This window comes from Ochotona princeps, chromosome 1 (genome assembly GCF_030435755.1).
Source record: "Ochotona princeps isolate mOchPri1 chromosome 1, mOchPri1.hap1, whole genome shotgun sequence".
Classification (NCBI taxonomy): Eukaryota; Metazoa; Chordata; class Mammalia; order Lagomorpha; family Ochotonidae; genus Ochotona; species Ochotona princeps.
The window spans coordinates 167,583,563-167,596,186 of record NC_080832.1 but is presented as its reverse complement, the minus strand read 5'-3'; the positions used below and the strand labels follow the sequence as shown (position 1 = coordinate 167,596,186).

The 12,624-nt window shown below is 45.2% G+C and overlaps 1 protein-coding gene across 2 annotated transcripts in view; it reads left to right on the top strand.

The window, feature by feature from the left end:
* The first annotated feature begins 7,643 nt into the window (after positions 1-7,643).
* Positions 7,644-12,624, top strand: part of BLOC1S5 (biogenesis of lysosomal organelles complex 1 subunit 5) — a 38,974-nt gene continuing 33,993 nt past the window's right edge. For both annotated transcript variants that reach the window (XM_004599185.3, XM_058668578.1), the window contains exons 1-2: positions 7,644-7,820; positions 9,407-9,489. In XM_004599185.3, the coding sequence (XP_004599242.2) occupies positions 7,646-7,820; positions 9,407-9,489 (258 nt within the window). In that variant the 5' untranslated portion in view covers positions 7,644-7,645. The remainder of the gene's footprint in view (positions 7,821-9,406; positions 9,490-12,624) is intronic.

Here is a 12,624-nt window from a genome sequence, read left to right as displayed (position 1 = left end):
TATGTAGATGGTCTCTCAACCGGTATACATTACACTGACAGCTTCCCACCTAACGCTGAAGTCTTGGCTATAAAAATTTTGGCTGGCTGAATTTAAAAAAAAAAATCATTTCTGTTTCATTAAAGCCTTCCCAACCCCATATATAAACCTTGTTTCCTAAGGTACTTATTTTTCATTTATATTTTAATACCATAGCCCTTTCTTTAGCTGATACTAATGTTTTGATATTTTTAAGTTATAACTGGCAAAATACATACTCTAAGCATGAATTCTGATGCATTTATATGTGAGGAGGCTTTTGAAAGTTTATGGAAAATTTGCTTTAGCTTGAACCCTATATTTGGTAAACTTTTGGAGTCCCATTGTACATATACCTTATGAAATGATTAGGATCAACCTCACATATCCATCACCTTATCCAATTATATTTTTTAAAGAATAATAGAGTTGTAAGGAAGTTGTACCTAGTATAATATGAACACAGTTACTGCTCTATACGTTTGGTCTCTAAAAATAAATCTATTGCAAAACTGCAAATGTATATTGCATAACTAACTTCTTCACACTTTCTTCATGCTCAGCCCTGACATTCACCGTATTTAATTTGGCTTAAGAGATTTTGTGTTAGGCCAGAAAACGTGGTATTGATTTTTTTTTCTGTCTTATTTCTCTCAGTATAATGTCCACATTCAAACTTTTGGATATTTGTTATAAAAAATTACAAAATTTCTCTTTAAATATTTATTTGTTTGGAAATCGGAGTTACAGGAAGAAAGGAGAGACATACGTAGAGAAACTTTCCATCCAAGGAGAGATTCAGAGAGAAGTCCCCGGATGGCTGCAATGGCCAAGACTGACCAGGCTGAAGCCTGGGGCTAGAGTCTTCCTGTCTCATGTGGGCGGTCAGAGCCTGAGTACCTGGGCCATCCTCTGCTACTTTCTCCAGGCCATTAGCAGGGAGCTGTGTTGGAAGTGGAGCAGCCAGGACATGAACCGGAGCCTCTGTGGGATGTTGGTACCACAGCAAGCCTAACTTGCCATGTCACAATGCCAGCCACCAGAATTTCCTTTTCCTTTTTAAGGTCAAATATGATTTCTTTATGTATGCATAAGATACGTTTTGTTCATTCATCTGTTTACAGTATGGTTATTTCCATATCTTGTTCTTGTAAGTGATGCTGATATGAACATATGGATGTGTGTTTGATATATATATATATATATATATATATATATATATCTTTCGGATACACACTAAGTAGTGGGATTGCTTTGCCATAAATTAGTTCCATTTTCAATTTTGTTTGCTGCATCTTCAGTGTTTTCAACAATGGATGTAATATTTAAAATCTACTTTTTCCTCTACATATGGTCAATTTTACTTTTTGCTGATAATCATTTTAGGAAATATGAGATGACCACCATTGTGGTCTTGACTATGTGAAGTCTTAATTAGCAGTGTTGAGCCCTCTTTTTTTGAATCTGTCCTGCCTGCATATCATCATTGAACAAACTGACAAAATCCTTTCTCCATTTTTATTGCCACATTGGCTTTTGAGTTGTATATGTACTTTACATTATTCTTTTTACTTTTCAAATTTATTTATACAGTTCCGTGGGCTCTGGGATTTTTCCCTCCCCATCTCTGTAAGTCCCCTCCTCCCATTGATTTCCCCATGATCACAATAGCATAGTCTTTCAAAAACAGTCACAAGTCCATCATTCTACTATCTAAGTGCATCCCAATGTTCTAGACACAGACAAGAGTGGAAAGTCTAGCATCCCATTGTCAAGATATATCCAACAGTTTTATTGGGAGTCCAACTTTGATTTGGAAGTAGAGATGTATATTGTACTGCATCTTCACATCTTGGCATGGTAACCTCTATTCTACAGTTCTTCTAGATGACTATACGTACTTGCATGTTAACCTATGTGTCTGTTGATCTTGTAATTTGGGTGAAGGTTGCCTTATGTCAGAAAAAAAATATGATATTGTCCTTTTGGGGTTGACTTATTTCAGTGAGCATAATGGTCTCTTGTTGGAACTCTTTGGTTGCAAATGATCAAATTCCGTCACTTTTAATGGCTGAGTAGTATTCCATGCAGTAGATGTGCCACAGTGTCTTGACCCACTCCTTTTTCAACAGGAATCTGGGTTGCTTCCATGTCTTTGCTATTGTACATTGTGCTGTTATAAATATAGGATTACAGGACATTTTCTCATATGCGCATTTCAGTTCCTTTGGGTATATTCCCAGGAGTGGGATGGCTGGGTCATATAACACATCAATTTTCAGTTCTCTTAGCACTCTCCATACTAACTTTCGTGATGGTTGTATTATTCTTTAATGAAACTATGGTTTACCCATGTTTTCTCCCAGTCCTTTGCTTTCTCTGCCATTACTCCATTAGTATGCAGAAGTTTTTAATGTTTGTTTTACTTTTTGTGGTCCTACTTCTTATTTTTGCTTTTAATTTTTTTTCTGTGCTTCCCCCACCTCTCTCAGTGGCTAAGTGTGAAGGGGAGTTCAGCGGGATTTCAGGAGGTGTAAACCCAGGCATAGAAATGTCCATCTTGCTAATTTGCTTGATTCAACCTTGAACAGCAAAAGAGCGGCAGAGCCCAAGCAGCTTGGTGTAGGAGCAGGATGTATTTCACAGTCCAGGCCCCCACCAGTGTCACATCAGGCACAATATGTGCACTGAGGAAGAAAACTGTGGGGATAGGGGGAAAGTAAGCTGTGCCATCACTAAGCCAAGAATAAGCACATTTCTGGCTCAAAACACTGCATTGGTTTCACAGGGAAAACTGTGCCAACTTGGCATCTTACAGGCCCCCTGACAAATAGCAGGCCACGACCCCCGCCAGCTCCATATGAGGTGTCATTTTGTATACTAAGGAAAAGGCTTGGGGTAGGGGCAGGCTGAAGGAACAACAGTGAGCTCCACAGGTGCTAGGCTGAAGAGAATCCATGCCCAGCTCCATGTATTAAATTGATCTCACAGGGAAAATAGTATCAACTTAGCATCTTATGGGCTTCACCCAGAGCATCTGGCTGGCCTTCAGACCTAATGGCCAGCAGATTTCTAAGAGACCAACACCACTGACAATCCAGTGATTTAGGATAGCTGGTGTTTCCCTAGTCCTGGGGCTGTTCGACCAGGAATGGGAGAAGGCTGTGCAAGCAATGGTATGGCCCTAGCACAGGATCACAGAGGGTAGAAAGTTGTGAGCCAGGAGCTGGGGCCATGGTGAGAGCCTAACACTTGCTGGAGGGAGTGGCACAAAGGACTGTAAATAAAGAACCTGTACTGAACACAATCAGTAAAATTGATCTGTATACAGTGGGCAACACAGCTCAGAGACCAGCTCTAAGGAGAGGAATCTCCTAACCAGAATAGCAATGACCAAGAGCAAAGGAAGAGACAGAGGCACAGTGAATCTTCCTGGTGCCTCCCCTGCAAAGGAACAAAAACCCTTGTCAACCTGAGTTCATTAAGGAATACGACAAGGAAATGGGAAATAAAGAATATAAAAAACTTGCTATAAAGCTTGTTATCAATAATGAGAAGCACATACAGGAGTCCAAGGAAATTAAGAAATATGTCACACAGAAAATAGCAACAAAACAAAATCAAGCAGAACTATTAGAAATGAAGGACACAACTGAGCAAATTAAAAATTCAGTGAAAAACCTCAGTAATACAGTGAATGAGGCAGAAGAAAGAATCTCAGAATTGGAAGATATTTTCTTCAGCAATGGGGAATAATTAAAAACCAGGAAAAGGAACTGAGTCAAGGTAAAAAAAAAAAGTATTGAAGAATTAAGAAACACTATTAAGAGATCAAATGTAAAAGTTACGGGATTTGCAGAAGGTGCAGAAAGAGAAGCTGAGTATAAAAACGTATTCAATGAAATAAAGGAAAACTTGCCTAATTTAGAGAAAGAATTGTGAAACAACATCCAACACAGTTGACTAAATGCAACCTTCACCACAACACATGATAATCAAGCTCTCTTTGAACATAAGGAAAAGATCCTTAAAAGTGCACATGAAAAAAAAATCAATTGACATATAAAGGAATGGCAATCAGACTCACAGCTGACCTCTCACAGGAAACTTTACAGACCAGAAGAGAATGGAGTGACATATTCCAGAGTCTAAAGGCAAAAAAATGTCAGCTCAGAATAACATAGCCAGCAAAGCTTTTCTTTGTCTTTGAAAATGAAATAAAATTCTTCCACAGTAAAGAAAAGCTCAAAGAATTTGTTGCTTCCAGATCTGCCCTACAAATACTTCAAGATGTTCTCCTGACAGAGAAGAGGAATAGCACCCACCAAAACCAAAGGCAAATGTGAAGAACATCCCAGTAAAATAACAACAGAAGACTAAACCAATGAACAAACCCATTGCTAAAATGACAGGACCAAATTACCACCTATCAATATTAACCCTGAATGTAAATGGCTTAAAGTCATCAATCAAGTGTTGTAGATAAATGGACTACATCAAAAAAAACAAGCCCATCTACCTATTGCCTATAGGAGACACATCTCACACACAAAAATATACAGAATCCAAGTGAAAGGATGCAAAAAGATATTTCAGGCTGGTGGAAAGAAAAATGAGCTGGCATAAGCCATTCTTACATCAAATAATATAGGTCTTGGTGTGAAAAATATTAAAAGAGATGTAGAAGGACACCACATAATCATCAAAGGGAGAATTCATACTATTTTTAGAATAAACTTTGCCCACCATTAGCTACATCTAGGTTAAAAAGCAAGTCTTGGTCTTGACATGTTTTTATAGAACATAAACATAGCTAAATTCAATAACAAGAAATATTCAAATGCCAATTGTTTGGAAATTTTGGAAACATATTAGTACTTAGTGCTTAGTACTACAAATGGTCCAGTTGGTGTAAATTCTCACTAGAGGATACAGGTGGTACAGAAATGGAGCTTCTCATATTCAAAGACAGAACAGAACACAAAATAAACCTGAGCATTTCAAAGTGACACAAATTTCATTGAACCAAGTCCAGATGAAGTACATTTTTCACAGGGCGGAGGGAGCCGGGGACCAAGAGAGCAGCTAGCAAGGAGTATCCGGGGAGATGTCACCAGCTCACCTGCCAGGTCCAGACTCTAGGTGATCCTTCTGGGCAGTAACTGGGCAGGGGATTTGCCAGGTTTCCCTGCCAGGTGAGTTAGACGTATCAGGAACCACTCGTGCCAGTTTCCATCTGCACCAAGAAGAGCAGCTCCTCCCATGCGTTGGAGAAATGTTCATGTAGATTAAAGTTGCTTTTTAATCCTTTCTGCTCCTCACTCAATTGCTTATTTGAATGTGCACCAGTTTTGAGACTGAAGCAGCTCGTGCCCTGGGCCAGTCAAGATGAGCTTGGAAAGCCAGGAAGGATGTGGCAAGGTGAATGGAGACAGGGACCAGCTAGCTCTCCTTAACCCTTCATTCCCCTCTCTCTCTTTCTCTAGGACAGAGGTGGGAGGCATACCATCAGGTTGCCTGCTAAGACCAAGGATGAAGATGTTTCCAAGCATCAGGGGAGGCAATTTGCTGGACAGTAGGACTCACTCTTGCCTCCTGCTGGTCAAAGCAGCATTTACCATCTCTTAAAAGCCCTTCACAGGTCCCCAGTGATACAAGGCTGCTGGCATAAGGCCCCAGCTGGGAGAAGCACAGATCTGAACTTTGCTGCCCTAGGTATCACAGCCTCTCCAGAGAGCTTGGGAGAGTCAGAGACATGGGCACTTGGCCCAATTCCCATATGATTGGAGTCCTTCATTAAGGTTGGAGAGGCAGGGCCGACAGTCTGCAGTGACTCTCCTGTGGAATGTAGAGAGGGCTCCCGAAACACCCATCTATGCCGCTGAACATGGTGGAGTTGCCCTCAGCCCCTCATGATTCTGCATGCCTAGGCTTGCCCCCAGTGGCTCTTTCATGACCGCTTGCCAGGGGATGCACATGCAGATCAGCTGCAGACGGAACCTGGACACAGGAAAGGCACACTCACTGCGTGGGATGGTCCAGACAGGTCAGCGAGCTGCCCTTTGGCAAGGTCTGGCCTCCTTCCTTCTTGTGTGCAGCTCCCTAGCTGTGTCACAAACCCCCCGTGTGCACCCTCACCTGGGGCCTGCGGGAGTTGTGGGGCCAGGAGAATCACTGAGAGCTTACCAATTGGCTACCAGCTAGGCTGTAGGAAAGCCCTTCTGTCTCTGAGCTGGACCCCAGTGGGAGAGAGGGTTCTCTCTCCCTCTGGAGCCTGACGCAGAGAGGGTCCCCTCTCCCCCTGGAGACCGGCGGAGACAGGGTCCCCTCTCTCTGGACCCTACAGCTCCCAGGTTTTTCCCTGTGCCCTATGTGGTACCTTGCAGGTGAAGGCACACAGCCACTTCCTAGCACAGAGGCCCGGGCTGATGCAACGCCACAGGCGTCCTCCACCCACTCCTGGACCTTGGTATGTGGGCTGTTTGGCCTTGGACCCCAATCTTCCAGTGACACGTATCCAGGAACACTTTCCAGGACCCCCCCACCTGACGCTAGGATGGCTAGGGCTGGGCCGTCTAGAGCTCAAAAGGCCTGAGCCCACCAGGAGTAGAAAGGGCAGCTTCGCGCGCCCTCTCGTGGACAGCAGGACTCACTGCAGGACGCCCCTCAGGCTCTCCTGCCAAGTCAAGGGAAACAAACCCGGCCTGAGAGACATTGAATATCAAGCACACTCAATGGAGAGGTTGCACAGGAGTCCCAGGACGGAAGTCCTACGCACACCCTTGGGCTCTGCATTGGCAGACAAAAGCAGTCTAGAGCCTGGCCGTGCCGACCTAGTCTGTGGAGTCTACAGCGATGTTCACACCAGTCTGTGAAGCTCTGACTCCCTGCTTTTAAAGTATTCGCTGTCCTTGAATAAACAAAAAAATCAAAACAACCTCCCTTATGAGTTTTTATAACTATGTTACCACACACAACAAAATGCTTCACAAAATACTAGTGACAGGTAAGATATTTTACCATTAACACAGTATGCGACTACACTGCTTTCCCTCCTGTTTCTCTAAAGCGCACAAGTTTCAGCAGGTTTAGGGATAGATACAATGAGTTTAAGTTTCATAAGTCTTCCGGGCCCGGCACTGTGGCCTAGCAGCTTAAGTCCTCCCCTTGAAAGCCCCGGGATCCCATATGGGCGCCGGTTCTCATCCCAGCGGCCCCACTTCCCATCCAGCTCCCTGCTTGTGGTCTGGGAAAGCAGTCGAGGACGGCCCAATGCTTTGGGACCCTGCACCCGCGTGGGAGACCTGGAAGAGGTTCCAGGTTCCCGGCTTCGGATCGGCGCGCACCGGCCCGTTGCGGCTCAGTTGGGGAGTGAATCATCGGACGGAAGATCTTCCTCTCTGTCTCTCCTCCTCTCTGTATATCTGACTTTGTAATAAAATAAATAAATCTTTGAAAAAAAAAAAGTCTTCATAGTACAGCAATTTGCCCTAAACCAGCATGGCGACAGCAGCTTATTCCAGTACCCAGCCCTCCATACTCTACGGGTTCCTCCCAGAACTGCTTGCTGGGCCGACTCGATGCCTCCGACGCACTGTGATGACGACAATTCTGCCGAGGCGCCGTGATGGCGGGCGGCCCGCGCCTTGCGCAGGCGCAGCGCGTCTCCGGATGGGCGGAGCCGGTCGGGATGAGTGGCGGAGGGACTGAGACCCCTGTGGGTAGTGAGGTAGCCGCGGCCGTCGGCAGCAAGAAGCGGGACTCGCTGGGGACCGCGGGCTCAGCGCATCTCATCATCAAGGGTACACAGTGGCCGGGGCCCAGCGCAGCCCCTCCGCCCCGGGCTGGCTCCCGAGAGGGTCGCGGCGGGCCGTGCCGCGGGCTGGGGGACCCGGGGTCCCGGGGTGCTGCTCCGCCTGTTTCCGGCACCACTGGCTTCCCGGGAACGACCAGCTAGCCTTTCCTGCGGGTCTCCTCGGCGGGAGCCTCTCCAAGGGCCTCGCTTGCGTCAACGTCTTTGCATGCTGTTTTTAGCTGCAAACCAAGGCTGCGGGAAGGCCTTTGCATGCTGTCCACTGCACCCTCCCTTCCCCAGCGTGCCCGACCCCTTCCAGTCAGGCCTGCCCGGGGAGTGGAATCCTTGCAGGATTTTAACTGTCTGGGCAGGTGTGTGAGTTGCCTCCTAGCTGCTGGTTGAGGCCGGGTTTTTAAAGTTTTGGTGAGAAATGGCAGCATAGCTTGGGTATGAGTGCTAAGTGAAACTTACAGGTGAGTTTAGCAAAGTACCCTTGTAGATGTTTTTCAGTTGTAAAATGAGGGAAACACAATTTGGCACCTTATTTGCTTTGGAATGTGCTGTTCTGCTACTTAAAGTACATTCAGCTTGTACTGCTGTTAGCACAATGCTTCCACAGGATTTTTCCTTCGCCCTGCAAAGCTGTACCCCAGATTTCAGCACTCCTTTGCTGTTGCCGGGCACCCATGCTCCCACTGTGTCTCTGACCTCAGTGGAAGCGTGCCGGGCTTGACGTGTTTCTTTTTCTTTTTTAAAGATTTATTTATTTATGTTGGAAAGTCAGTTATATATAGAGGAGGAGGGACAGGGAGAAAGAGCTTCCATCCACTGGTTCACTCCCTAAGTGGCCTCAATGGCCTGAGCTGAGCTGATCTGAAGCCAGGAGCCCGGAGTCTCTTCCAGGTCTGCCACATGGGTGCAGGGTCCCAAGGCTTTGGGCCATCCTCAGCTGCTTTCCCAGGCCACAAGCAGGGAGCTGGATGGGAAGTGGAACAACTGTGCCCATGTGGGAACCTGACACATGTATGGCGAGGATTTAGCCACTAGGTTATCGTGCCAGGCCCCATTTTATTGTTATTATTTTCAAGTCAGAGTTACCTGAAAAGATGAAGAAACAGAGAGAGGCTGAGATCGTCCATCTGCTAATTCACTTCCCAGCTGGCCACAATGGCCGAATTAGCCCATCTGAAGACAGGAGCTGGAATCTTCTTCCCGGTCTCCCACGTGGGTGCAGGGGCCCAGAGAACTTGAGCCGTCCTCTGCTAAATTCCCAATCAATGAGAGGAAGCTGAATTGGAGGTGGAGCAGCCGAGATGAACCAACACCCATAGGGAGTGCTGGTGCTAGCAGGTAGAGGATTAGTCTGTTGAGCCGCTGCTCCCGCCCATGTAGTAAACCTTATAAATCCATTACTCAGTTTCTCCAGGTGACATACATGGTCAACTTTAATAGAAATTGCCAGCTTTTACTCAAAAGTAGCTTTAGCAGTGTGGAGCGGCAACTGAAACTGCCCATTGGGAAGGGAAGAGTAACACACTCCTGGGATTATGCCACTTAGCACAGATTAACCTGAATTTCATTCTCTCTCTACAGATCTTGGAGAAATTCATTCAAGACTTTTGGATCACAGGCCAGTTATTCAGGGTGAAACACGTTATTTTGTAAAAGAATTTGAAGTGAGTATTTAAAAGTTATGTTATACTGCTCTAACTGTTGATTGCAAAAACTGGATGGGGGAAGTTTGTTAGCTGCATGATCTGATTGCAGTTTTGTGTGTTCATACAATGTACAAAGCAAAAATTATGAAGACAGAAAAGTTTTTTAAAAAAATTATTTTTATTTTGATAATTTTTACATAATTCATTAGAGCACAAAGGGTCAAGGACTACAGGAAAGTAGGTAAGACCATTGTTTCCACATTCTCTCTCCCTCTCTCTTTTTTTCTGTATCTGGGGGCAAGGGCAGAGATAAAGGGAGAAGTCCCACCCGGCCTCCCACTCATCCCAGGGTTCCCAACATGGGGCGTGCTCTGAGGGTCCTGCTCAAGTGGTTTTGATAGCTCAACAGTTCTGAATTGTTGGCAGTCTCACTATTCTAAGCACGATGAAATCTCTCCAGAATCCACTGGCTGACATAGTCCACCTTAGAGTCTGCCCAGATTTTCAGTGTCAACACATGGCTGGGGCAGATGATCGGTTTGTTCTGTCCTCTCTCCTCTGTTGTGATACCAGGTGTCCTCTGCAGGTTCTGATAGACTGCCATATCCTCTATGTGCACTTGGATATGCTGCCTACTGCTCTGTCTGAGCCTCGGAGGAGGCTCAGCATTGACACTTGAACTCCATGGTCAGACCGTGGAATCTGCAATTCTCTTTGTGGTTGAAGTGCTGAGTTCAGCAGTTCAGTTGAAGGGATCCCCAAAGAAACTTCATCTGAGGTGATCCCAGACCTGGTTCTTGTGTGTATATGCCAGTACAGGTTCTGGCACAGTCCGTCACCCCAGTCAGCTTATGCCTATGCAAGGGCCTGTAGAGTCAGTCAGCCAGTGCTGATAAGGGCCTGTGGTCAGTCAGCCAGTGCTGACGAGGGCCTGTAGAATCAGTCAGCCAGTGCTGATAAGGGCCTGTGGTCAGTCAGCCAGTGATGACGAGGGCCTGTAGAGTCAGTCAGCCAGTGCTGATAAGGGCCTGTGGTCAGTCAGCCAGTGCTGATAAGGGCCTGTGGTCAGTCAGCCAGTGCTGATGAGGGCCTGTAGAGTCAGTCAGCCAGTGCTGATAAGGGCCTGTGGTCAGTCAGCCAGTGCTGATGAGGGCCTGTAGAGTCAGTCAGCCAGTGCTGATAAGGGCCTACGGAGTTAGTCAGTCAGTGCCTGCGGAGGCAGTAGCCCTGTACAACAAGTTCCTGTGTAGTTTTTTTGTGTGGCTTCTTTGATTAGATAATGAATACCTAGAGGAGAATCAAAAAGGAATAGATTTGGTAACTAGTAACTGAAAGTAGCTGAAAATGTGTGACTTTAACAAGTGCTCATTTCTCTGTCTCTCTAATTAAGTTTTACTTTAAACTTTTATTTGGTAATCTCTGTAGCTTACCAGTTTACAAACCAATTTTTTAAAGATTTTTTTATTTTTATTGGAAAGGCAGATTTACAGAGAGGAGAGACATGGAAAGATATTCCAGCTGCTGATTCACTCCCCAAATGTCTGCAACTAGCTAGAGCTGAGCTGATCCAAACCCGGAAGCCAGGAGCTTCTCTTGGGTCATCTACACAAGTACAGGGTCCCAAGGCTTTGGGCCATCCTCCTCTGCCTTCCCAGGCCACAAGCAGGGAGCTGGATGGGAAGTGGAACAGCCAGTACATGAACTGGTGCGCACATGGGATGCAGTGCTTGGGGGTTAAGGATTAGTAGGCTGAGCCAATATGCCTGCTCCTGTTTCAGGAATTTTGTATGCGAAGCATCAAAGTGTTTGATTCTTCTGTCTCCCACTGAACCTCTTAACATTCTAATGCTTAAAAGTAAGTACTGTGCATTTTCCAGTGTTTTTTTCTGCCTAGATGTGTTAGAGATGTGGCAACTTTATTATAAACACCATCCTGTTTATGCTGGGCCCCTCAGTGTTCCTTTTGACCTTTCCAGCTGTCTCCAGGTCTTTCTATTCCAAGGTGGCTGTTTTGGTTTTGTATTTAGACAGCCTAAGGCTGACACAGTGGTTCTAAAATGTCAGGCGGTGTGTGTTTGTTTTTCCAGGAACCTTCAGGTGTCACCTTTATTTTATTACCTGCAAGGTAACTTTCATTACATTTGCAAAGCGCAGACCAGCTGAAGCTGCCGCCTGCAGCGCTGGTTCCCATACGAGCAACAGTTCGTATCTCAGCTGCTACGTGTCCAATCCAGCTGCCTGCTGATGTGCCTAGGAAGGCAGTGGAAGCCTCCATGTGGGAGACTGGGTGGAGTTTGAGAATCCTGGCTTGAGCCTGACTCAACCCTGACCTTGCTGCGGATTGGGGGGTGAACTGGCAGATGAAAAACTCTCTCTCTCTTTCTCTTCTCCCCTCTCCCCCTCTCTCGTGTGTATGTAACTTTGTAATTTGGGCTTAGATTGTTTTATGTTTTTGTTTTTACCATTCCAAGTGAAATGTTGGATTTGATAAGAAAGGAGAGGATGGGTGCAATATCTATCACAGTAGACAGATAAAATAAATAGAAACAGTCCTACCTCTGAGAGAGTTTACATAAAGAGAATCATAACTGTTGTGATAAAGTAAGCACAGATGTTTTGAGAGCTCAGGGCAGGAAACACCTCTAGATATAATTCCCAATAGAACTCTGAGGAAAATTTTCACAGAAGAAGTGATGTTTGGGCTTAGAAGGAAAAATAGATGTTAGGAAAAACTGGACAAAATGTTGGTTAAAATTAGAGGTTTAAAAAAAACTGCAGTAATTACAGGAGTTGGGAGGAAATATGGATTAAATTGATCAGGAGAAAATTCTTAAAAGGCTGAAAATAATGGAATTTCATTTGACATCTTGATCTTTCACTTTTCGTTACATTATTAGAAGCCCTGATAATAACCTGTGGTATTACAGTAAATATCCTATATAGCATGTAATAAATACAGATAATATGGTTGTTTTTTTTTGTTTTTTTTTGTTTTTTTTAAGATTTTATTATTATTGGAAAGCCGGATATACAGAGAGGAGGAGAGACAGAGAGGAAGATCTTCCGTCCGATGATTCACTCCCCAACTGAGCCCCAACGGGCCGGTGCGCGCCGATCCGAAGCCGGGAACCAGGAACCTCTTCCAGGTCTCCC